Below are 27,921 nucleotides of genomic sequence, written 5' to 3'. Positions count from 1 at the left end.
TCGTTGGAGTAGGACTGCATCTCGTGGAGATCACTCTGAACAACTTAATATCATCAGCAAATGTGGGTGAAAGAAACAGAAAGATTATTAATGTATAAATTGAATAACAACAGGATCGAGCCCTGGGGAACTCCGTAAAGCACAGGTAGCCACAGAAGAGTCACCTTCCATAATGACATGTTGTTTACGGTTGGTAAGATAATCATTAAACCAGAAAAAGTGTCCACAAAGTCTGCTGATGTGTATTTTTGACAAGAGTAACTTGTGATTGACAGAATCAAATGCTTTGAAAAAGTCTGTGTAAATCACATCACACTGCCTCTTGCTATCCAGGGCATCTTAGGAAGTAGCAAGAAGCAGTGCGAGGTTGGTTTGCCAATGTATGATAGACAAGTTTACTATTTTTTTTTTTAAATGACAGTTTTTTCAGGTAAATAATTTTCGATCCATTTTTTTATTGGTGTCACTAGCTGCTAAAGGTAATTTTAACCAACACACAATAGAATAATTGTGGTTTATTGACTTTCACTATACAGTTAACATAATAGTAACACAACTTTAGTATTTCTGAACAGTGGTTTGTAAACAGACATCTGATGCTATATTCGGCAGTCTAAAACGGCTGCAATCAAATTTTCATTTTTTAATATCCCTAAATGTCAGATTTATTCTTGGCTGCTTAATAGATTGCCTCTTGGGAAGTGAATGGTACCAGTACTTGTTAGTTGGGTAATTCATCATTAATAAGGTACCATGTTCAAGATCAACAGTTACTGGCTTGATGCTCCTTTTGTTATTCTTTCTTCGTGTATCACCATGGCGAAATCTAAACAATCGGGTTTGACCCAATGAAATAGATGCAATTGGACTCAATTCATTCATATCTTTCTCATCATCTTTGTGTTCACCGATGTAATCATTACCATCTGCATATCTAGTAACAAAGGAAACAAACAATATTTCAATATAGAGTTTAGTAGTGGGGCTCCTTAGACCCAAAATACTTCAAATTTGGTTAGAAGCATAAAACTTGGCATGGCAACTTGTATCGAAAATTCGGAAAAAAAATTTGAGGCCCTTTGAAATTTAACCTAAGATAATGTCCGATTCCTCAGAACTTGTAAACCGTACTTCCTAGAATCATGAAAATAATGGCATATAATGCAGAAGTACTACTTTCTATATATGCATTTAACTTCATACTATATATATATACATCCAAAGGCAAAATACTGAAAAAATGACAATGCTGTGGGTATCAGTGGCTGGATCTCAATGGAGATACAAAAAAAAAGCCAAATCAAAACGATAAAGTAAAACAGCCAGAAAAGTTAGCAGAGCTTTCGGGCAACACTAGTTTTAATTTAAAATTAAAAGATGTTTTTACATTTTTTATGTCATCACTTTCATTCCATAATTTAGCACCTCTATAAGACAGGCTCCATTTTTAGTTGCGTGCAACGCGACTCTACAGCTCACTATGTCGGTCGGTTGGTCGGTCGGTAAACACTAACTTGTACATGACCTTGTCTTGATATCAGTTTAATCTAGCTAAGTCAATTTTTCACAGTATATTCCTTATGGCCAGGAATCGATGTGGTTATGTTTTCACAGTGCGCAATCCAAAATTACACGGTCTACGCACGATTTAATGAAATCTTAAGATCTTGATTTTCTTTGATATGAAATCTGTTTATTAGGTAAAAGTTGGTGCTAAATTATTGATAATTTTGAACATAGTGATGACTTCATTTATATACAAACGTTTCTCAAGATTATCAAAGTTAAGGCTGTGCAAGGCTTCACTACTAGAATCACTTCTACTCTTCCTAGTTATTATTTTGGCAGCTCTGTTTTGCATAAACTGTTTTGCATACACTAAGTTTATTTTTAATGAGCCAGTTTTTAATACTATTTAAGTCAACATTTAGAGCTTCAATTACATCATTAATATTGTCAGATGAGTAATGAATAGCTGTATCATCTGCATACATGGAAACGTTACTATTTTGTATATTTTGAGGCAGATCATTAATATAAAGTAAGAAGAATAGTAATGGGCCTAGAATATACTCTTGTGGAATGCCACAGGTACTTTTGCATGTGCTTGACAAGACACCATTTACACTTGTAATATGATTTCTATCTAGCAGGTAGTGTTTTATCCAGTTTATTACATTATCTTGGAGATTGAAGGATTTTAGTTTTTTAAGTAGGAGCTTGGTTTATAGTGTCAAATGCTTTTTTTAAATCAATCATTGCAATGCCTATATACTTTATCAATGGATTCAAGCCACTCTTCAGTTAAATTAAGGAGAGCAAAAGTGGTTGAATATCCTGGTCTAAAACCTGACTGATGTTCATATATCATATCATAGGAATGTAGATAGGAATAAAATTGATCAAAGACTACTCTTTCAATAATTTTAGACAGAACCGAAATAGGTCTGTAGTTGCTTCTTTCAGTTTTATCACCACCTTTATATATGGGACAGATTTTAGCACTTTTCCATTTGGCAGGGAATGTTGATGTTGAGAGAGATAAATTTAGTAAGTAGGTGAGTGGATACACAATAGAATCTTTTGCTACATTTATAATAAGGTACAGTAGGCTGGAAGCATATCATTTCCCGTCGCCTTTTTTATTGAGATAGAAGTTAATAGTTTATATACATATTCACAGTCAATATTTTCAAAGTTAAATTTTTCTGGATTTTCAACATTTGTGTTTTGTACAAAATCATCATTATTTACATTAGGAATTGTTTTAGCAAGGTTTGGACCCACATTTGAAAAAACTCATTTAAAGCATTAGCTATATCACTAGAATTAGACTGTGTACCACTCTCACTTTTCAGATTTGTTATCAGTATTTTTACTTTTGCCCTGACCTTGTGTAACCATAGAGATATTATTCACTATAATATCTCTATGGACCAAACAACAATAGGTCCCTAAATCTTGACAAACACTGGTCACAGCAAGGTAATTTTGGTCTCTAATTGATCAGAAGGTATACATTTATAGTCATGGGACATTTTAGTCAAAAATGACTGGAAATGCCATTTCTGACCTTTGACCCACAACCCAGGGCATATGTATCTTCGTAACTACTGGTCCTAAACACTTGAATTTGGTCTTAAATTGTTCAAAATATACATTTTGTTATTTGTTACACATTAAAAAAAAATGTTACAAAAGATCAAAGGGTCAGGCTCAAGGGTTATATGAACAAATATAAATAGGTACTTGTATCTCGGCAACCACTGGTCGCAGCAAGTCAATTTTGGTCTCAAAATGTTCAGAAGACATGCATTCATATTCAGTCTAAAATGCCATTTCTGACCTTTGACCCACAATCCAGGGCATATGTATCTTCGTAACTACTGGTCCTAGACACTTGAATTTGGTCTTAAATTGTTCAAAATATACATTTTGTTATTTGTTACACATTAAAAAAAAAATGTTACAAAAGATCAAAGGGTCAGGGTCAAGGGTTATATGAACAAATATAAATAGGTATTTGTATCTCGGCAACCACTGGTTGCAGCAAGTCAATTTTGGTCTCAAAATGTTCAGAAGACATGCATTCATATTCAGTCTAATAAGGCATTTTAGTCAAAAATTATCAGAAATGCCATTTCTGACCTTTGACCCACATAATAATGTAATAGGAATCATATGTGAGGAATAGAAGGCATTTGCACAGACAAAGATTGACTGAGAAGGATCGCTTATCAATGAAGTGAAGACTTTTTATTTTGCTTAATCAATCTCTAGGACGTAGATCTTTTTAAAGGTTTTCAAGGTTTTAATTTGTTCAGGTCTCTTAATTTTTGCAGCATTGTACTACAATGTTAAGCTTCTTTAATTGAAGGGAGCAGCTAATGGTAAAAGATAAGAGATCATCCAAGACCGCAGTGGTCTTTAATGGTCCTTAATTGGAGGGATCTTTAATTATGATTCCTATTGCACTAATTAATATGGAACCTACCAAGTATAATCTCAAGTTGTTGATTTCAACAGCTTTAATGAAGAGCTGTTGATCAAAGAAAAGTTACGGATATACTGTAGTTTTAGTTAAATTGTAACTTGGTCCAGTTTAATCACTATAGGATTCTGGCCAATGATTGCAACACATTGCGACACTCATTTGTATACACTTTTTATACACACAATGCATAAATCCAGTTTGTCCACCTGCTGCTTGGGGAAGCTGTTGTTGAGAATCCTTTTTGTGAAGTTCCAGAGGAACTTTGAATAATACGTACTGTACAGGTGAAACCGTATTGGTATTAATGTTTCACGTATTGGGTGAAACAAGGTGGGAATCTCTGGTGTTGTGTAAGGAATAATACAGTATCAAAAGTGATGTCTCATACACTGATGAGTATTGATTAATAGTAATTGAGTAATACAATCACATTAATTTTAAGATCGTATTCGTACATTTTAACGTTAAAAATCATTTTTCAAAACTGTTGTTTTTTCTCGCCATATTGGATTCTCGACTCGATTCATCAACTACTATGAGTTATTAAAGTAAGCTCTGCTAATTTTAATCATTATAACACAACTCCAAGTGACACAAAATGTGAATTGTTTTCCCTATTGTGTGTGTTTACTGTTATAGGTATTTGTGTGTGTTATATAGTGCTGTAAACATTTTGCCCAAGATGGGGATTTTTTTCTGACATTCTATATGGTATACTCTATCAGAAAAAACAAAAACAAATTTTCCTTTACTTTTTTCCCATTCGTTAACATGCATTTCAAACCTTCTGAAGATCGTCCGGGACAGAGATTTTTAGTGACTAAAAAAGTGCTGGGTTACTAAAAGTTTTATTTGTTTTACCTCAGTTCAAACCATGGTGAGGCTGAGAGAGGTATAGTAATATATTTTCCATCAAGTCCATCAATCCCAGAACACAGAAACTAATTACTAGTAATTCCAAACCAAAATTATTTGTTCGCAACTTAGTTGCAGGATAACCCTTGTGATTGTAAATATCTTTTTTTTCATCTTCTTTGTTATTAGTTATCAGCATTCAGCGGATAACTCCTTGTAACCGTCCTGGATCTTTTTTTTTTTTTCTTTATATTATTAGTTATCCGCTTAGTAGCGGATAACTCCTTGTAATCGTCCTGTTACTTTTTTTTTTTTTCTTATTTCTTTCTCCCTCATTTTTGTGTCTCACGTATCTCAAAAACTTGTAAACATAACATTTCATAACTTTGTCAACATATGGGCATTTACGTGAAGTTGTGCACCTCCTATTTTTGAATGACGTCAGAGTTGCGCAACGTGACTTACGTGCGATTTTATGATTTTTTATGATTGATCATAGACTAAAAACCAAGCATAAATTTGTTTTGACACTTTGTGAAAATTTAAGTCATATCAAGGGCAAACTTTTTGTGGATTAAAAATGGCATGTTTTACAAGACGTTACGCGCGCATGCGCATTTCTCCTCTATTTTTGTGTCTCACGTATCTCAAAAACGTGTAAACATTTCATAACTTTGTCAACATATGGGCATTCACGTGAAGTGGTGCACCTCCTATTGTGAATGACGTCAGAAATGCGCAACGTGACTTACGCACGATGTTAGGAATTTCGCGTATTTAACATAGATTTAAAACCATATAACAATTTAAATTGAAACTTAGCAAAAGTTTAATTTATATCTTGCGCTAACTTTTTGTGCACTAAAAATGGCATGTTTTACACGAAGTTACGCGCGCACACGCATTTAAAATTTAAAATGCGCAAAATTAATTTCTAATCAACTTTCTACGCTGATCATGACATTTTGAGCATGTCAAACAATTTTACGCGCGTGGTCCGCACGTAGCGCTAAAAACATCTTTTTTTGTGTAAATTATGTTTTTCCAGCTTTTTATAGTAATTTTATCAAATTTTAAAACAATTTAGACTTAAAATTACGTCATACGAGCACGTCGAATTGTACAATTTGTGTGTGTTTTTAATGAAAAAATTCGTCAAAATTATGCCTTTTTTAAACAATCATAGATTCTAAACTACGAGGTAAACTTTTTTTAACTTACATATTCTGGAAGGTGATGAGTTGTAGATATCAGATCATTAATCAATATGGCTAACCGGACATTGTGACGTCATCGTATGGCCACACGAATGTAAAATATATGATTTTTGTCTCTTTCGTTATTGCTCATCACATTAAATGGAGCGCATCACGCTTATCTGAATTCCATGCGCATTTCTCCTCTATTTTTGTGTCTCGCGTATCTCAAAAACGTGTAAACATAACATTTCATAACTTTGTCAACATATGGGCATTCACGTGAAGTTGTGAACCTACTATTGTGAATGACGTCAGAAATGCGCAACGTGACTTACGCGCGTTTTTATGAATTTCGCGTATTTAACATAGATTGAAAACCATATAACAATTTAAATTGAAACTTAGCAAAAGTTTAATTTATATCTTGCGCTAACTTTTTGTGCACTAAAAATGGCATGTTTAACACGCAGTTACGCGCGCATGCGCATTTAAAATTAAAAAAAATTTGTATGGCCACATGAATGTAAAATATATGATTTTTGTCTCTTTCGTTATTGCTCATCACATTAAATGGAGCGCATCATGCTTATCTGTATTCCTTTTTCTCCGAGATTTTAATATTGTCTAGGTCAATCAACTATTATATGCATGAGTTAAAAATATTTTAATTTTTATGACGTCATCATGCCTAAAAATTTAAATTTTAATTAAATTTAGCACTAACAACATATCATATTCTTCAGTTCAGGTCATAATGCCATAATCTTTTTCTGTGTGCAACATTCCAACGTATGACGTGCACATGGCGTTTGTCGAGCGGATAACTAACTCGTCAAAGTGACGAGTTTCATGTCTAGTTCTTCTTTCTTTCCCGGATTTTTGTGAGCAGCATATCCCCTATTTCTTGTAAATATATCTTTTGTATAACTTTGTCATTATATGGACATTTACCTGAAGTTGTGCACCTCCATATTTTGAATGACGTCAGAGTTGCGCAAAGTAACTTACGCGCGATTTTATGAATTTCAATGATTGATCATAGGATAAAAAATAAAAGTCATTTTGAATTGAAAAAAATTACGCGTAAGGTGCGCGCGGAGCATGAAAATCATGTTTTTTTCTCTTGAATCATGATTTTACAGCCTTTTCTAGTCATTTTAAAAAAGATTGACATCATTTAAAATTAAAATGACGTCATACGAACACGTTGATTTAGACAATTTGCGCGCGTTTTAGTTGAAAAAGTTATAAAATATTGTCAAAATGATGCCAATTTCGAATCTATTATAGCTCTTTTTTTAACTTATTATGTAAGAAGATAAACTGTAGATATGAATTCATGCAGAATTTTTACCTCGGATATTATGACGTCATCGTATGGCCAAACGAATGTATAATATAGGATTTTTGTCTCTTTCGTTATTGCTCATTACATTCAACAGAGCGCATCTCGCTTTTAGAGAGATTTTAATATTGTCTACGTCAATCAACTGTTTTTCGCATGAGTTAAAAATATTAAATTTTTATGACGTCATCATGTCTAAAAATGTAATAACGGGGTTCACTTATTTTCATTTTTACAGTAAATTTTAATCTGTTATAGCTCGTCAGAATAAAAAGTGACGCGCTTGATTAAAACTTATTATAGAAGTTGTTGAATTGTAGATATGAAATTTTGTATATCTGATGTCATGACGTCATCATATGGCCAGTTGAATTCAAAAAGTCATATTTGCATCTCTTGGGTAAAAGTTCATCACGTTTAAACGAGAGCGCATCTCACTTTTACGTGCTCAAAATTCTTCAAATTTGTATTAATATAATTATTTAGATAATTATCTTCTAAAATAGTTATCTTTATATGTCAATTTGATGACGTCATCGTGTTAATAATTGGCTTTAAAAGATGAGTCTCGTAATTTCGTCTATGCTACCACTGTATATAACATATACAGTGTATTCTGTAAATACTGTAATATGCTGTATGCTGCAAAATAGGCACAATTCAGCTGTAAACATATTTAATTCATGTCATAGGATGGCATAATAATTTTCGCCGTTCATATATTTTAAACGTATGTGCATGTTGCGTTTGCGCGGATAACTCGAACTCGTCAAAGTGACGAGTTCAAATCTAGTTCAACTGTAGTGATGATGTTAAATCCAAAGACTAAAGGTCAACACAGCAAATATCATATTAGTGCATCTTTTTCCATTTTGAAGGTTTGCTCAATAGGCCCAGATCTATTATTTTTAAATAACTCCTATAGTATTCAGTTAAATGCATAAGTTTCTATTAATTATACATGAATAGAATTTAGAAAGTAGTACTTCTGCATCATTTGTCATTATTTTCGTGTTTCTAGGATGTACGGTTTACAAGTTCTGAGGAATCGGACATTATCTGAGATCAAAGGTCAAATTTTGAATAGCCTCAAATCTTAAAATTGTCGATACGAGTTGCCATACCAAATTTCATGCTTCTAACCAAATTTGAATTATTTACCCTACCTTTTTTTAGAGCTAAGGAACCCCACTATAGCACATTCATGGGACATTATATTTGTACGTTATGAAAGTTAATTGTCTTTATTTTATTTACTAAATTTGGGACATTAGAAATGTGATGTGATGATACATCATCAATTGGATATTTTCATAAAAATTGATCTTGCTCCATGCTTTTAATTACTAACTAATTAAGATTGTCAAAATCCTTTGCAACATTAAAATGAGAAATACAGTGGTATACCTGCCAACTCTCGCACATATTGCTTAAGTTTCACGCATGAGGGCTGATTTTTTAGGTCTTGCGCATATATGGCTATGTTCTCACACATCCATAAAAAATATTTGGAAAAAATATTATTTTGAAAAAGTTAACTTAGGCCTACACATTATTAATTTAGCATCAGATAGGCTTATGTTTATTTGGGTTAACAGCTAACTATTTAGTTAAAAATTAGACGACGTTTTATATCGCAATTATATTTAGTTATCACAATATAGATGCCGCTATGTACATTTTCAATTTATTGTCTCGCTCATTGGCCACTGAAAAAGTTGGCAGGAATACAGTGGACGTAATAAAAGTATACTGTTTACCTGTTAACCAAAACAAAACTAAAGTAAACTCCTGTAACTGATTGCAGATGATCTCGAAGATCTTTTAGGAACAGTGGCCATGGCAAAGCCGGAACTTTGTTGCCTGAAAATTTGTATGTTAAACCTGTGTCACCATAAGAAACCTGTGTCAAGAGAATAGAGAATAGACAATCTCTAAACCAATCAGTATGAAAAATTGTTTATTCTGCTTTAATAAATTTAAAACAATACTACTACAGCAAGTATTATATTGCAGTTACTGTGATTGTATAAGAACATCTTTTTTTTTCTTATTAGTTATCCGCACTCGGTGGATAACTCCTTGTAACTGTCCTGTTTCATCATCTTTTTACTCGGGGTAACCGAGTCTAGGACATACTCATTTTCTCCTCCTCCATCTGGACACTATTGAGTAAAAAGTGCGATTTTTAAAGTACTACTCCTCCCTTATTAGTTTTAGTATTGAGCTGGGATTTGGCATGAATATACTACAGGGACATGTCCTCAAATCTATAATCCTCAAATCGGATTTTTAAATTTCAAACCGGATGCAGCAATATGACGTCTCGAATATGGTACCATATAGCCGTATTTGGTAGGTTATTGATGTGTATGTGACGTCACATCCCGTCTTATGACGTCATTACAGCTTCATTTGCTGTACCCCGAGTATCGCACATTCATGCTTTTTTGTTAATTAATTTGTTTAATTAAGAATAATAATAATAATACCACATTTATATAGCGCCCTTTTCATGAGTAATCATGCTCAAAGGCGCTTTACAAGCATTATTACCCCTGTATTTTTTTTTGGGATCAAACACGTATGGAAACATACTCCCATAATGCAGCCGGTAACCAGCGCAAAGTTGTGTGTAGATCTAACTGGGTACCCATTTATACACCTGGGTGGAGAGAGGCAACGTAAGTAAAGTATCTTGCCTACGGATACAAGCAATGCGGCGAGAGTTGGATTCGAACCTAGGTCTGACGATCGGTAGTCCAACGTCCAACACACTGCGCCACACGCCCTTAGAAGCCACAATGTGTGACACACACCACAGCGTTATGTAGTTATATGCGGCTTCTTAGCGTAGTGGTTATCATGTTTGCTTAACACGCAGAAGGTACCTGGTTCGAGCCCGGGCGAAACCTTTTTTTTTAAACTTTATGGTGAAAAGTACTGTATACGCAATATGATAATTATACACAGTATATCTTATTTTTATTATTTTTTTAAATACTTATTTTGTGTAATCGGTAATTATAACTTTTACACATGTTTATTTTGCTTTGTGCTTATTACCATATTTATTTGTAATTTAAATGGATTAAAAAACTTTCTGTAACCAACATTTTTAGTGTAAGAGGTTTCGTAGTGTAGTGGTTGTCAAGTCTGCTTAACACGCAGAAGGTCCCGGTTCGAGCCCTGGCGAAACCTATTTTTCTTTAACTTTATGGTGAAATATACTGTATACGTAATATGATATAGAGTATATCTCGTTTTATTACTCGGGGTACCGGAGTCTAGGACTCTCTCATCTTTTCCTCTTCTTCTTCCATCCGGACACTATTGAGCAAAAAGTGCGATTTATAAAGTACGGTACTACTCCTCCCTTATTCGTTGTAGTATTGAGCTCGGATTTAGCATGAATATACTACAGGGACATGTCCTCAAAGCTATAGAGCCGGATTTTTTAATTTCATACCGGATGCAGCCATATCACGTCTCGTATAGCCGTATTTGGTAGCGCGGTTATTGATGTGTATGTGACGTTACATCCGGTCTTATGACGTCATTACAGCTTCTTTCGCTGTACCCCGAGTATTGCACATTTGTGCTTGTTTTTTCTTATTAGTTATCAGCACTCGGCTGATTTAAAATTTAAAAAGGCGCAAAATTAATTTCTAATCAACTTTCTACACGAATCATGACATTTTGCGCATGTCAAAAATTCCCATGTGTGTGCGAATTTTTACGTGCACGGTGCGCACGTAGCGTTAAAAACATAATTGCTTTGCGTGAATTATGTATTTCCATCCTTTTCTAGTAATTTTACCAAATTTGAAACCATTTCGATCTAAAATCATGTCATACGAGCACGTCGAATTAGACAATTCATGCAAGTTTTTTTTATGAAAAAGTTCAAAAATTGGTCAAAATTATGTCTTTTTTTACAAAAGTCATAGTTTCTAAAGTACACAGAGAAATTTTTTTTTATTACATATTCTAGAAGTTGATAAGTTGTAGATATCGGATCATGCATCAATATGGCTAACCGGACATTGTGATGTCATCGTATGGCCACCCAAATATAAAATATAGGATTTTTGTCTCTTTCGTCATAACTAATCACATTTAATAAAACGCATCTCCGCTTATCCGTACCTCAATTTTGTCAATATTTTGATATTGTCTAGGTCAATCAATTATCTTTCGGATGATTTAACATCTTTTAAATTTGTATGACGTCATCATGTTCATAAGAGTGAATAACTTGAGTCACTTATTTTCATTGTTACAGTAAATTTCAACATGTTATAGCTCCTCAGAAAGAAAAGAGATACTAAAGGTTTTCTGGAAGCTGTTGAAATGTAAATACGAATTGATGTACAATTTTTTTTTCGTCATAGTTCACGAACTTTAAAAGAGCGTGCATCCATATTATATGTATCCAAATTTCTTCAACACGTTAATGTTTTTGCTAAGATAATTTTCTTCCAAAATTGCTACTACGTGTTTCATTTGATGACGTCATCATGTTAAAAATTGAAATAAAAGGCGGGTCCCGTTATTTTCACCTATTCTGCAGTGTATGTAGCATGTGTACAGTATATAGACACAAAATAGTGGGAACACTAACATTTTATTTTCGTTAGGTCACAATGGCATAATCATTTTTCTGTGCGCAATATTCGAACGTATGACGTGCACGTGGCGTTTGCGCGGCGGATAACCTAACTCGTCCATAGTTTAACTTACTGTATGTATGTACAGTTGATAAGGCCAAGACGATATTAAATCTAATCTAATCTAAATCAATTTACATTTTGTGATAAAATATTTTAAAAGCATTATTCATCATGAAGCTAACCTGTTTTCTAGGAATATTAAACCACTTTCCAAATACCTTCACCTTTGCAAGATCACCAGTAAAATATTCAATCTCTTCCTCACACTGTTTATATAAAGTATCAGCAGACATTTTATTAAGAAGTTGAATGTAATCACAATCAAAATTTTCCCCTAGTATCTTTTCTACTGATAAGCCAGAGTAAGGAGTTTTCAACTTTTGACCTGCTTTAATTAACTTCTGTGTAGAATCTATTTCAGTACTTTCACATTCTTTGCTTGGTTTCTCTTTGTAGTCATACTTTCTCTTTTTAGATGTCACTTTAAAGTCTGTATTTGTTGGTTTTGATGGCTTTCGCCAGATCATTTTTCCTGATGTACTTGCATTTGCAGACTTATTTAAATGTACTGTCATATCTTGCTTTTTCACTGAAGTATCAGGAAGTACATCAGCACAACTTGAAGTAGAAATATTTTTCTCAAATTCAGAACTTTGTTTTGTTGTAGAGAAGTTAGACTTTTTATTAAATTTATCAATTTTTGAAAAAGTTAAATCTGGTTTTGCAACTGAAATCATGCTTTTGTATGTAGTTGCCATACTGCTTCACTATTTTAAGTTTTCATGTAACTCAAAACACTTTCTCAATGCATTATTCTTCATGAAGTGCTTATGGAAATCCAACTTTCATCATCAGGTAAGGCTGAAAAAAAAAAGTATTTATTATAAAATGGGGACTGTATTTTCCAGTTTGTTCCTAAAATATGGGTTAAATGAAACTGTTGAAGCAGACCTTTTTCATTGGAATCATCAATCAATCGGAATCTTGAATTGTGGGAAGACTGTCATACCTGGTGGACCAGTTTTGGCTGCCGAAATCGGTCCAGGGGACCATTTATGGCTCTAAAAACCTGCCTGGCCAGACCAATGTTAGCACCAAAACTGGATAAAATCGGTCTGGGCAGTAAGACTGTTTTTGGCCACCAAATATGGTCCGGTCTTACAAATATATGGTGCGCAAAATTAGTCATTTATTATACTGTATCATTCAAAAAATGGCATGATTAGTCATTATATTGAAATTTACAGGGTTTTATTCGTTATTTTAATATTATAAATTAAGCCTATTTTTTAATAATAATAATAATATTAAATTTATAAAGCGTTTCATAATGACAGAAACAAACTCTATACTCTAGTAGCTAGATCAACTTTCGTATGCACTTTGAGGTCCAGAGAATTTGACTTCAGAATTTGGTTTAGGATGGTCAAACAATCATTTTTGGCTTGGTTACACATTTTGAAAATGTGACGAAAGGTCAAAAGGTCAGGGTGAAAGGTTATAATATCAAACACCAATAGGTCCTTAAATCTCGACAACCACTGGTGTCAGCAACGTAATTTTGGTCTCAAATTGATCAGAAGGTATACATTTATATTCAGTCTAATGGGACATTTTAGTCAAATTTGGTATCAAATTGTTGGAAATATACATATTTACATTCATTCTAACAGAAAACTTGGTAAAAAGATGATCAGAAATACTATTAATTACTAATGTTTCAAACAAAAAACATACCTCTACACAACTTATTCTTATATAAATGTTATGCAATAACTGATGCTTTAAATGGTTTTATTATAGGAATTACAACAAATCCTTTACTGTTCGTAATTGTACTTTTGCTTATAATAATGCTAGAAAATATTGTTGACCCCTGAGGACGATCAAACATTGATAGAAACGTCAAACTGAACAGTTCTTTTCAGAATGCCAGAAGTAACTTACCGTATTTATCCGAATAAACGCCCGGGCATTTATTGTTCAGAGGGCTGTTTAGGGGAGGGCTGTTTATTCGGTGGAGGCGTTTATATTTGTTTTGGGTGTAATATGGTAACATGTATAATCAAATAAATACACCCTAGATATAAAAAAATACAACACAATTAATATCGTAATAAGAATAACTGGAATAAACCTTCTTCATCCGGGTGCAATTACAATCATGATATTGAAAAGGTATCGGAGACAAATATATAGAGCAATTCATTCTCATCATTCTGTATAATATTTTTAAATGTCACCGACAAATTATACATATACACGTCTGTTCCCAGTGTACATAATAAAACAATATATATTTCTGGAGATTTATTATCAATACCACTAGAAACTTAGATTTTTTTACTTTTTAAGTACTAAGTGCATTGACAATAAAAGCATCAGAAGTGTATTTTAAAATGTTATAGATCATGATAAAATCATACTACAACACACTACAGTACACAAGGGTGTTTTCAGGAAAGCTGGACATTTTGTACAATAGTAATGAAAGTATATGTATTGGCATATTATATGTGTAAAAGGCTCTGGCCTCCCTAACTTGTGTGGGATTGCGGTTGACACGTGCAATAATGATACCAGGTAACTCGTCTTGATTTGATCTCACAACAAACATTTATTGGAATATAAACAGGCAAGCAAAACAGCCTCAGTTTATGGCAGTTTAATTACAAATTCTATAGCATTTCCTCTCCCTACCAGTCACCCAGGCCAAAGAGAAAGATGTCTCCTTGGATACAGCTATCTAGGCTTGGGTGTCCAGCAGGGTTCCCATCCCCCATGGGCTATTCCATTATCAAAAATCAAAACAAAATCACTGAACCATAACATATGCAAAAGACAGTGTTCACTGTTGACAAATTGTAGTCACTAACAAACAGATAGTAGAATGAAGATCCATATGAACAATTGTGTAATCGTGTCTCATATAGTGCCTGTGACAGTGTTACTTTTATTCTAAAAGACAGAAACATTTTGTTATAAAAGCATAAAGAGGAAAATGCATCATGTAAAGTACCTTTTATCAGTGAGAAACAAATCAGGCCCGTATCCAGGGAGGTGCGTTGGGTGTAGACGCACCCCCCCCCCCCCCAAGTCCCAAAAGGTCCACTATTTCCTCGGTTGGTATTTTTTCTTGTCTTGTTTAACTAAAGACAATATCATTATATATATACAAAATTTACATTATCAATGGTATACAAACAAAAATATGTTAATATAAAATGAAAAAATACCGGTAATTAAATTACGGAATCTGAACGGACTACAAACTCGATGTGAAACATGCACAGTCGATCATGTGACGATAAGCAATAGCTTAGCGCTTCATGTACGCGGTACGCAGTAAAGTGTTTGCTGGAAATACAGACAACCGACGGTAAAGACCAAAGATACTATAGCGCCACAGCGCTATAGTGTCTTTGGTAAAGACGTATCTTTGGTAAAGACGTGTCTGGAAATACAGACACTATCGAATACGGCGCCTAAACATGGGAAGGGAAGGAGCAGGAAGCTAGAAAGCGGAAAGCTGCTGGAAAATCATGCCAAAAGTTGGATGGCTGGATAAAAAAATCATGTGAAAAAGATAAAGAACAAGACCAAGAGGCTGATGACCGCCTTATTTTCCCAAACATATATGCGTTGTTAAAGATTTGTTGCACAATTCCATCTACGAGCTGTGAGTGTGAGAGAAGTGCGAGTGCTTTAAAAAGACTGCATACATACACACGAGCAAGCATGACACACAAGAGAGGTTATCATCGCTAGCACTCATGCATATACACTACTCAAAAGACGTCGACTTGGATCAGGTCGTGGATTTATTTGCAACCTAAAGGCTAGAGCTTCATACGCTATTACATGATCGTCATTCTACTTAAACAGTAATGAATCATTTAAAATAAATCATTGTCAATTACGAACGCAATTTAATTAAGAATTTGTCATTTTGTTGTCTTCTATTCAAAAAATCACGGTAAGGCCCATTTTCTTGTTGAATTTAATTTTCTGCAGTCGGTCAGAGTGTTTCACTGTTTGTTAAGGCCTTTAAACATCATGAAAGCGTTAAGTTCTGGTGTCCATCGTTCAACTAGGCCAAGCCACAACAAAGAGTCTTAAATCAGTCTTTAGAACGTCAAATAACGCAAATTTTGCCAGGGCCTTCAGCCCATGGACCCTGACCGGGGTCCCTTGGCGGCCCCCTGGCCCCCCAGCCATTGTTGCTTGCTTCGCTCGCACCCCCCCCCCCTTTATAAATGCTGCATACGGGCCTGCGAATTATATATATATAATTATTTATTCAAATAAACACCCGCTTTAAATATAAGCCTCCTTCGAATAAGCGCTCACCCCTCCCTTTGATGTAAACGCCCCACCACATGCATATACACAACAAGGCCATACATATGGCTGCAGTTGCATGCTCAAATTTGAGTTAGTGTTTACCGACCAACCGACCGACATAGTGAGCTGTAGAGTTGCGTTGCACGCGACTAATAATTGCATCACAACACATTTTAATGACTACCATAATCTACAAATTACAAAGCATTTTGTATCACTTTTTGATATTAATTGTGCTGTATTTTTTAAATATCTGCTGTAGGTAGTATTTATTTGATTATACATGTTACCATATTACACCAAAAACAAAAAATAAATGTTCCCCTAAAAACCCTTCTGAACAATAAATGCCCGGGGCGTTTATTAGGATGAATTCGGTAAGTTATTTCTAGCATTCTGAAAAGAATTCTGTTGGGCTCGACGTTTCTATCAAAATGTTTGATCGTCCTCGGGGGTCAACAATACTTTCTAGCATTATTTTTTTTTTTTTTCTTTTTTTTTTTCTTTTTTTTATTTCACTATCATCATCGCAGCCTTAGCTGAATTACAAAGATATTTACATTTTCTCAATATTAAAATTTGTATAAAAGTATAAAACCAATGATAATTATATATAAAAAAGGAGGCAATTTACACAAGAAATACAATACAGGAACATTCAACAAGTTTAGCATTAAAATATTAAAATAGAAAAAAAAAACACCAAAAAGGACCAATAAGAATTGCATAGCTGTACTGGGTGATATATAATGATTATTCATTTAGAAGCGAGATAAGGTATGGTATTGCACTTTTTCTATATCTTTCAACTCTGCATTTGGGTTGTTGATACTTTACACGTCTTAGTTTCATGTTACTTACATTCTTCACTGGAAACCATTTTCCAAAATGAATACTTTTTGAACAATTCAGAGCAAACTTATAGCATAGATTACGCCTTCTATCAGATAAAGTATCTAAAGAAAGATCATTGAGTGCTTGGTCATAACATATGTAGTCATTACACAATATTATTCTGCAAGCCCTTTTTTGGACAGATTCTATCATATCACTTTGTTTCTTAGTGAGACTAGAATGCCATACTGGGACAGCATATTCAACACTTGGTCTTATGTAACTCTTAAATACATCTACAAGATCAAATTTCGGAAGATTGAACTTTCTTAATCTACACAATATATGCAGACGTCTGCTGGCTTTCGATACAATTTCTTTAACATTACGGTCCCATTTGAGGTTGGCTTGTATCCATAAACCTAGTAACTTAGTTTCATTAACGATTTCAATTGTAGCATTACCAATCAAAAGGGGTTCATGTTCATATTGATTTCTTTGAAAGTTAAAATACATAGTTTTACATTTAGTTGGGTTAAGTTTTAGTTTGTTTTCATTAGACCATACATTCAGTAAAGCAACATCATTCTGAATTGAGGAAATTTCATCCTTTTTTACTATCTGTCCTATGCACAAATCATCTACATATTTCCAAGTTTTACATGGCGAGTCTTGCATGGCATCATTAATTAGAGCAAGAAAGATCATAGGCCCAAGGAGTGTGCCTTGAGGGACGCCACATGTTAGATTAACACTCATTGATAATGTGGATTTATAGCGTACTTGTTGGGTTCTGTTTGACAAAAAGCTAATTAACCACGGTACAATTTCAGGTCTACAGCCAAGTGTTACTAATTTAGAAACTGCTATTGTGTGGTCAACACAATCGAATGCTTTACTAAAGTCAGTTAAAACTAACTGACCAACAGATTTGGGAATGTTACTACCTTCATAGAACACATTTAGTAGATCAACCAAATTATGGGTTGTAGAAAAGTGTTTACGGCAACCATATTGGTTGTTATCAAGATTTTTCTCGATATCTGTTAAGAGCCATTTTTTAATGAAGCCCTCAGCTACCTTAGCTAGGATACATGTAAGCGAGATTGGTCGAAATTTGTCAACCCTAGTACAACCATTTTCTTTGGGAACAGGAGTAACAATAGCATCCTTCCACATAGTTGGGACATGACCCTCACTGAGGGAGGCATTTAAGATATTAGTCATAGGGATGCTTAGTTCGCATGCAAAATCTCTTATTAATCTGTTAGGCACATTATCAGGGCCCGGGGACTTATTTACTTTAACTTTTCTTATTATAAGCAAAAATACAATTACAAACAGTAAAGGATTTGTTTTAAATCCTATAATGAAACAATTTAAAGCATAAGTTATTGCATAACATTACTGTCCAAGGATAAGTTGTGTAGAGATATATTGTTTTTTTGTTTGAAACAATAACATTAGTAATTAATAGTATTTCTGATCATCTTTTAACCAAATTTTCTATTAGAATGAATTTTGTAAATATGTATATTTCGAACAATTTGATACCAAATTTAAGTTTCTACGACCAGTACTTACAGAAATATGAAGATGCCCTGGTATGTGGGTCGAAGGTCAGAAAGGGCATTTCTGACCATTTTTTACTAAAATGCCCCATTAGACTGAATATGAATGCCTGCCTTCTGAACATTTTGAGACCAACATTGACTTGCTGCGACCAGTGGTTGCCGAGATACAAGTACCTATTTATATTTGTTCATATAACCCTTGACCCTGACCCTTCGACCTTTTGTAACATTTTCAAAATGTGTAAAAAATAACAAAATGTATATTTCGAACAATTTAAAACCAAATGCAAGTGTCTATGACCAGTAGTTACGGAGATACATACATGCCCTGGGTTGTGGGTCAAAGTTCAGAAATGGCATTTCCGGTCATTTTTTACTAAAATGTCCCATTAGACTGAATATAAATGTATAGCTTCTGATCAATGTGAGACCAAAATTACCTTGGTGTTTGGTATTATAACCTTTCACCCTGACCTTTTGACCTTTCGCCACATTTTCAAAATGTGTAACCAAGCCAAAATTGATTGTTTGACCATCCTAAACCAATTTCTGAAGTCAAATTCTTTGGACCTCAAAGTGCATACGAAAGTTGATCTAGCTACTAGAGTACTAAGCGCTGTACATAAAAATAACATAAACATCTGGTCAGCTTAATCTAAAACAATCAATACCAACAATTTAAAAATTACACAATAAAAAAAGACATAATAATATACAAGCGAGAACAGTCTTAAAATACACATAATGATTTGCACCATTGCACATGAGACATAATGCTGCACCATCTAAAAAAAAAAAATAATTCTGCAAAACATTGCACATGAAATCGTGGTATAACTATGGCATATTAAATAAATAAGTTTTCAAGTCTTTTTTAAATGAGTTAATGTTTGTGTTATAACTATGGCATATTAAATAAATAAGTTTTCAAGTCTTTTTTAAATGAGTTAATGTTTGTAATTGCACAAAGTCTTTGAGGCAAGTGATTCCATATACTTGGACCTGCAGACACGAATGCCCGTTCACCATAAAACTTTGTCTTTAAAGGCATCTTTGGCGGGCATAACAGGCACTGTGAAGCAGATCTCGGAGCTCTCCATGGCTTATGTTCAACAATTAGGTCGCTTATGTACACTGGAGCTTGACCATGCAGGGCTTTGAAAGTAAGCAGAGTTCTTGTACCATATACGCTGTTGCACTGGTAGCCAGTGAAGATCTCTGAGAACAGGCTTCATATGTTTATGATTTCCACATTTTGTGACACAGTTTTGTACTCTTTGCAATTTAAAACTCTGGGAGGCCGTACAACAGCGCATTACATTGTTCAACTGCGAGGAGACGAATGCGTGGACCAATCGTTCTACAGAAATTCTATCCGATACCGACGTAACTGTCCAATCTTGTAAATGGCAAAGGACGCCACCCGGACGACACTTCTTACGTGATCCTTCATGTTAAATGATGCATCGAAAATGACACCGAGGTTCTTAACGACTCGCGAGATCTCGATTTCTGAGTCACTGATTGTCAATTTCGGGAACGATGGTGTTTGAATGAATTTGGAGCTGATGTGCAGTACCTCCGTCTTGGCGTCATTTAGCACAAGCCCATTCAAAACTGTCCATGCTTTTACATTACGAAGACACATCTCCAGTCGTGGAATGACAAAATCACGCTCACTTGGGTGTAAGTAAAAGAATGTATAACTGTGAATCGTCTGGATATTTCATATAGTCGATGAAATCACCAAGCGGAGCTGAGAAGAGACTGAAGAGAACTGGTCCATTTACAGAATCTTGTGGAACTCCTTCATCAAGGCTAGTTCTATCAGACATTTCACCTTTAATTAATACCAACTGTCTGATATCTGTCCGTTAGATATGACTCCATTCAAAGCTGTTCCTTTGATGCCATATCGCTTACGTAGTCGTTGGAGTAAAGCCTGATGAAAAAGCGTATCGAGCGCGGCGGAGAAGTCAAGAAGGACAAGAACAGCCTCGAGGTGTTGATCAGCAGCAAGAAGGATGTCATTCTGGATTCGTATGAGTGCTGTCTCTGCAGAGTGAAATTTCCGGTAGGCTGACTGATTCATTTCGTATAGATTGTTGTCCATCAGAAGATCCAACGTATGACCATCAGATGCGTTACTTCGTGGACATGTTGACATTGTCCACAAGTGTCCTGCAGATCCAAAAACTGCTTAGCGTCAGTGTCCGATGCATCATCAACATGGAAATTGAAATCTCCGGCGATCAGTAGTAGACTAGGAACAATGGTGAGTGTCTCAAGCAGCTCTGAGAATTCAGCTAAGAACATGTTTACTGTCAACTTATTCTCGGTCGATGGTGGAGGGCGATACACCGTGATCACTCTGAGCAACGATGATCCAGAGGAGACATGTATTCAAATGATTGGAAACTTTGTCTATCATTGAGTCTAACTTTGAATCCTCGATGTATTATCAAACAGAGTCCACTGCCCCGACGCTTCTCTCGAGAAATATGATAAACATCAAAGTGTGGCAGAGAATTTGTGATGTCAGCAGCTGGTATTTCGTCGCACTGATCACCCCTCGCCCATAATTCAGTAATCGCTAAAGCCTGTAACTGCTCATCTACAATTCTTCTTCATAGAACGGGCATTCCAGGTGGCAATGGATGCTTTTAATGATGAAGTTGTGTTTGGATGAGCTCTACCAGCTCCAGGAGGAGCGACAGGTAACTCTACAAGATAGCGCGTATCGGCAGGTGGCCTTTGCAACACTTTGCTTTCTGTTTTATGTCCATCATTGGGCGTGATAACTACACTGATGCGGCGTTTTTGGCTTTACCGGCGCGGCAACCACGACATGTTTTCCTAGCAATACCGTTATCGTTCAGAGTAGTCCAGATCGATCAATCAAGTTGTTTATCGATATATTGTTTATCACACTTCTGTCGCAAATCAATCAGGATTTCCTCACTGTAGGTTCGTGGAGGCATGATATATAAACTAAGTACAGTAACAAGTCAATGCACTATGTGAAAACTTTGGCGTCAAATTCAAATAGCATAGCAATACACGACACAATGGGAATAGCAGAATGTTAATAAAACAGTCTTAGACAAAGATACAGCGATTCAAATGTCAAAAATTGTTCATAAAACAATGCACAAAGGTACTCACAATAGCTCAATGATATTAAAATACGAAAAGAATAAACACACATACCGTATTGTTCCTAATAAACGCCCCCGGGGCATTGCATTTTTTAAAAAGCGGGGGAGTTTGTTAGGGGTGAAATGTAAAAATCATAAATAGAGCCTAGGCCTAGCCTAGGCCCTATATGAGGCCTACCTAGTAGGCCTAGGCTAGGCCTACCCTAAACAAGTTGCTTCAGACGTTGCTTATCGTAGTTTATTGACATCCGCCCTCAACTTGATAAAAAGTTCTAACAACTCGAAAGGTCTTCATGAACCAGACGCCTTGTATCAATTCCGTGTTGTGTGAATAAACATGCGATTGTCTGATCCCCGTTGTTTTCCTGGTTTTTAAAGACCAGCGATGTATGTTGTCGCGAATTAAAAAAAAAAGTCCAGTGTCCTACACGCGCGAATTACCAGGCCCGTAGCCAGGGGGGTTTTTTGGGGTTCGGGCGAACCCCCCCTTTTGCGCGAACCCCCCTTTTACCAGCGAACCCCCCTTGAAAAACAAAGGCCCCACTTTCAAAATCGTGCAATTAATTATCAATTATAGCAGATTTTTTGGTCATTTTACTTCTATTGACTATGTTTAAATCGATCGAATATACTGAGTGTCCGATGTCAAATTCACTGCTGAGCGTGAGATCGAGAGATTGTTGAGAGATGATGGTTATAAATATGACAGAAAAATAGACTGACCAATCGCGTGCTTCGGCCGGGCTTTTCGGAACGCACAAGATCACGTTCAGTTCAGTTTAATCTTTTTGGGGATTTTTATTTTTTTCCTGGAAATATTTTTCATTAAACCAAAGAATTTCACTGTGTAAACTTGAATAAAAATGGTGCTGAGTTAAATTGGTACGTGTACGTAGGCCTACCGTATATTTCGGTGTATAAGACGCACTTTTGACACGCAAATTTGACCTCTAAATTTTACCCTAATTAATTTAATTACCTACTAATAGTATACTTAAATTAATTAAAAATAGTGTACTACTCTGCAATGTAGGCCTAGCTAGTTACTCACTCCTGTCTAACCACATTGTGGTAACAAGTTTATTGAATTTTTAGTTAAGGTAAGCATTAGATATTCTACCCAGGCCTAGTAGTACTCTCTGAACTCGCGGGTGTGTATTCTAGCAGCATGCAGCATCACAGCGGAACACATTTATGGAAGAGTCCATTAATTACGGTGGTGTCACATTTTAATTACACAATAACTATGTCCCTTGATCACGGTGGTTTATTTTATTACATCTCTATGTCAACAATCACATAATTTTATAATCATGTAGGCAATAGTTCGTATATCAAGCGATATCTAAAAAGAGTGTGTTGTTATTGTGTTAAGTAGCTTCCCCTAATCTCATAATGTATATGGCCAACAGTGCTGGCCACCAGGCAAGGAGCACATGGTTAGTGCTCTCCTCTCCTCATATTGCTGTAATGCATGCATGGAAATAGGAAAGATTTTCACATAGGCCTACCCAACATGATATTCCTGGTTCATTATCAGCCCAAAAAACTGAACATCATTTGGATTGATTTTATAATGGTCATACACACAATAAAAAGGTATATATTTAAATAATATGAAATTAAAGTTACTTAAATAGACATAGGCTAGCCCTACCCACACAGTGCATCGTAACTGAAAAAATATGGGGATCTCCCTTTTCATTGAACGTTCAGTTGAAGTAGAGACTGATTACGATGTAATAATAAAGGAAATCAAACAAAATTATATCATTTGATTCTAATAAATATGTCTCAATCGTTGTTTTATTATTAAAATACCATTGTTTTGATTGTAAAATGTTTAAATTTCGGCCTAGAAATAAGTGCGTCTTATGCATCGACTACATAAAAAATACTAATATTTGTCTCCGTTATGGGTGCGTCTTATACACGGGTGCGACTTGTACACCGAAATATACGGTACTATTTGTTTTTTATGTTTATAGGATAAGAAATTATTTAAGGGCCTAATATAATGTACTTTTTTGCAACAATAAAGCTGTATTTCATGATCAGTACTACTAACTTCCATAATACTGTACTATATAATTTCTCTGCATAACTCAGATTTTAGTAGGTAAAAAATGTCTCTGTAAGCAGATTAAAACAACCGAAATTGCTCTGAGAGCCAAAGCTTCCAGGGGCCTTCGGCCCCTGGACCCCGACCGGGGGCCCTTGCCGGCCCCCTGGCCCCCAGCCTACATTTGCTCGCTGCGCTCGCAAAATACTTTGTGTCAAGAAAACCCCCCTCTGATGCATTCTGGCTACGTGCCTGATTACCCTACGCGCCCGGTGTAGGCCTACATGTTTGTCACGCTGTTAGCGTACATCGTTATCACAGTCGCTGAAAAATGTGACTTTCCGGGCTGAAAACCAATTCTAAACGTGAGAATCCTCTGTTTATATAGATTGGGCACTAAGGTGTGTTAACAAAAAATGAAGGGGGGCGTTTATTAGGGGCGGGGCGTTTTATTATTTTATTATTTATACCCCTCCAGAGCCACTCCGACACGCAGCCTGCCGATTTTAGAGGGCGCAATCTTATATTATTGCAACACCTCCGGCGAAAGGTCTTCGCCAAAGACTGGCTGTAGCACCTGAATCGAATAGCATAGCGATACACGACAAAATGGCAATGGCAGAAATGTAATAATAAAACAGCTTTAGACGAAGATATAGCGATTCAAATGTCAAAAATTTTTCATAAAAAGTACTCACTATAACTCAATAATATTAAAATACGAAGAATAAACACATATATTTCCAATTTGATGAGATTTTCCAGAGCTACTGACATGCAACCTGCCGATTTGGAGGGCGCTATCTCAAATTTTAATTATCATTATTAGTACAACTCATCAATAATTAGTACTAAACTTAGTACGAAACTGGGTGGAATAGCATTGTTCTTAAAACAATGAGGATTGCCAAGATTCGGTGTATACCGTATAACGTACCACAAATTATGACACACATGAATCAAACAACAATAAATTGTAAATTTACGAATTTAAGGCTTTTTCTGTGTACTATAAAATTACTATATCGTCGATCGGTCGCATGGAGGATCGGCCTGTGGAAATTTGTAAACAAAGCATGGGATGATGGGTTACGTTACGATGACGACTTCCGGAAAAATAAAGTTTACACGGTTGTGGAGAATTTGCAATTTACCCTCGAAAGGGTGTAATATCAATATTTAATAACATGATTAACTCTCCAGAACGTGCTGCAGAATTAGGTGACCTAGCCTTGTGTGATACAGACCCCACAAGCCTAATTTGGCAATTTCACTTAATTTGGCGTTACACCTCCTGCAGCGTATACATCCATGTGACTAACGGTTACACTTACAATTTGGCACTCCTGGCAAAGATTGTATAGCGCCGCTACGCGGCGCAAGATAAATAACTTTGGACGCCTTTTGAGCGGACAAAATGATGTGAATGATGTCCATGGGATTACAGGGAGCGTAGTGTTGTAGAATGGGACATAGCAACAGTTATCTATCTTGCGCGTAGCTGCGTGCTGTATAATCTTTGCTCCCGGCGTTCCATACAGTACAAGTTAACAACGCGACGGTAAGTTATTCTTCCTCGGTCACATTTGCCTCATTTGAATACACGGTCACACTCTAGACCACCAGAGAGTTGTAATAAGCCAAAGGCTAGAGGGCGTACCCCAGACTGAAAAGTGATTCCAACACGAGCCGTCTTTTTTTTCTGTATCCAAGTTCTTCCATCGGTTCATTTCGGACTCGACCGACTCTTTGGTAAGGCTGCTCATCAATGCATGAAAAGGTATACACAATTCCTACACACCGCGAGCTTACTTCACACATGGATTAAGGAATAGAAGGATACGTATCGACGGTGACATCAAACGATTTTCCAACAGGCTCACCTATACTAAAGCATTGCTGCCGATCAAACAAAGACACTATTTGAACTCTGTGTCTCTAACTGCGGCCCTCTATTAGGACGTACGCTGCAAATCAACTGTTACATTTTTTTTAGAACAAAACGTAGCCATGTAGAAATCATATGCGCAGTCTGATTTTTCTATTGACATGTCTACGTTGATGATTGACAACAACAAGATATTGCTGAGCAATTTGTTTCAATTTCATAACAATCTGACTACAAAAAGTTCACTTTCTTACGACTGAAATTTTAAGTAGTTGGTAATATTAATAAAATATGCCATTTTTATATTTGAATTATCATATTTGCCTGCAACCTCCTGAAATAAAAAATTGCGTTAATCTATAGAATATTAAATTATGCATTTGACTATGTATGTCGTTACAGTCTGCAGTGCTTTGTAATACAACAAACATGTTTTTAATATATGGCTAAGCATTGGTTTCTTCATGAATCTCCTTATAATTGTCCTTAATTATCGATGTGATTTAATTTAAATTGTCAAATTCAGAAAAGTTATAATTAAATTTGTTGCATAAAGATTTGTTAGCTATAGCGCTAAAAATATGAAATATTAATCATGCCACCAAGAGTGCGCAAAAGCATAGCCAACAAGGTAAAAAAAGGTTGTTGTGCATGTGCAGTAAACAATATATTAGGCATGCGACCGTTTCGTTGTTATTATTAGCCTATATCTACGACCCAACGAGGCCTTATCAGATCATAGCAGGTGTAAAAGGCAATATAGGCATCCCATACACATTCACGTGAACGTGGGACAGTCTGAAATTTGGACAAAATCCGTTGTTGGACAAGGTCTTTGTTTTTGTGCAAAATATGTTAATTTTAAGCATTTATTGAATGAGATATCTAATATACTCACTAGGCCCCTATATTGGATATTTTTTCTAGACAAAAACCACGTAATCGTAGCCTAGAATTTTAATAAAAGCAATAAAAGAAAACCCCGGACCGTTTTGGCAGTGGCGGACTACTTTTGGCCAACTATTTAGAGCCAAAAGTGTCGTGACAGTTCCCCTCATAATTTACTATAAAACGCTAGGCCTAGCCAAGGGTAATGGGACGATTCGGCCCTGAGACGATTCGGCCCGGGACGATTCGGCCCTGGGACGATTCGGCCCGGGATGATTCGGTCCTGAGACGATTCGGCACACTTACATTTATCGGCTTTGATATGCATTTATAAGCATAAAATAAGCTTTTTTCCCCAAACTTTATTTTCAGAGAGACTATGGGGTAGCACTACTAGGGATAAAGATGCAATAAAACAAACATTTTGAAAACATTGTCAAAAATAATCATTTTTTAATCACGCGAACGATGTAAACAAGTTACGCCCTCTGTTGGCCGCTTGGCGAATGCGCAAAATAAACAAGGTTTTCGAAGTAATAAATTGAATATAAAATTACGTTTTTTTTAGTAATTTATTATATATATTATATCAACTTTGTCAATATCAACAAAATACGGATTGTTAAACACCTTTAAAAACTTGATAAATAAAAAAAAAATATATATGAATTTGGTCTAAAGTGGGATGTTTCGGCCCAAAAGTGGGCCGAATCGTCCCACCAAAAGTGGGCCGAATAGTCCCGGGCCGAATCGTCTCAGGGCCGAATCGTCCCTGAACCGGCCTAGGCTAGTAGCCCCTAGGCCTAGCCTAGGCCTAGGCTAGTTCCGTTTCGCACCTGTTTTTATTTCTTCCTTTCCTTCCTTTCGACACCAAACTTGTTAAGTAACTTATTGTGAATACCACACCTTAGAATTGGGCCTCATAAGTACTTGTATGAAGAAGAATCACATAAAGAGTAACAAATAGGCCTAGGCCTAAATCCTTTAAATTGATGATTTTACAGACGTGATTCTCGCACACCGTTCGCGAATTTCGCATACACGAGAAGTTCAATATTTTTGTTTCTATGGAGCGCCAAAAGAGCAACTATAATTATTCTTAAAAGT

The 27,921-nt window shown here is 35.6% G+C and overlaps 1 protein-coding gene and 1 long non-coding RNA gene across 3 annotated transcripts; both read right to left on the bottom strand.

Annotated features, from left to right (window-relative positions):
* Positions 1-415: 415 nt before the first annotated feature.
* On the bottom strand, positions 416-27,845 carry LOC144835150 (DNA oxidative demethylase ALKBH2-like). Of its 2 annotated transcripts, none has more exons than XM_078690207.1 (4): positions 27,651-27,845; positions 12,249-12,927; positions 9,154-9,296; positions 416-934 (listed from the first exon to the last, which is right to left on the bottom strand). In XM_078690207.1, exons 2-4 carry the CDS (start codon positions 12,822-12,824, stop codon positions 637-639), a joined length of 1,017 nt encoding a protein of 338 aa, XP_078546333.1. In that variant the 5' UTR covers positions 12,825-12,927; positions 27,651-27,845; the 3' UTR covers positions 416-636. The 2 variants fall into 2 exon arrangements, with proteins under 2 accessions (XP_078546333.1, XP_078546334.1); XM_078690208.1 differs by having other exon boundaries at positions 27,721-27,817.
* On the bottom strand, positions 10,321-10,988 carry LOC144835881 (uncharacterized). Its single transcript, XR_013611116.1, has 2 exons — positions 10,949-10,988; positions 10,321-10,623 (listed from the first exon to the last, which is right to left on the bottom strand). It is a non-coding gene; the product is annotated as an uncharacterized LOC144835881 (long non-coding RNA).
* Positions 27,846-27,921: the final 76 nt, after the last annotated feature.

This window comes from Antedon bifida, chromosome 2 (genome assembly GCF_963402885.1).
Source record: "Antedon bifida chromosome 2, ecAntBifi1.1, whole genome shotgun sequence".
NCBI lineage: Eukaryota > Metazoa > Echinodermata > Crinoidea > Comatulida > Antedonidae > Antedon > Antedon bifida.
This window is presented reverse-complemented; position numbering and strand designations above follow the sequence as displayed.

What these genes read in the sequence shown, in the direction of transcription:
- LOC144835150 (XM_078690207.1), bottom strand. Translation starts at nt 12,824, where the DNA reads ATGGCAACTACATACAAAAGCATGATTTCAGTTGCAAAACCAGATTTA. An exon ending in TTAATATTCCTAGAAAACAG is followed by an intron (nt 9,297 to 12,248) that starts GTTAGCTTCATG and finishes CTCTTGACACAG; the next exon opens with GTTTCTTATGGTGACACAGG. An exon ending in AGTTTTGTTTTGGTTAACAG is followed by an intron (nt 935 to 9,153) that starts GTAAACAGTATA and finishes CTTTGTTACTAG; the next exon opens with ATATGCAGATGGTAATGATT.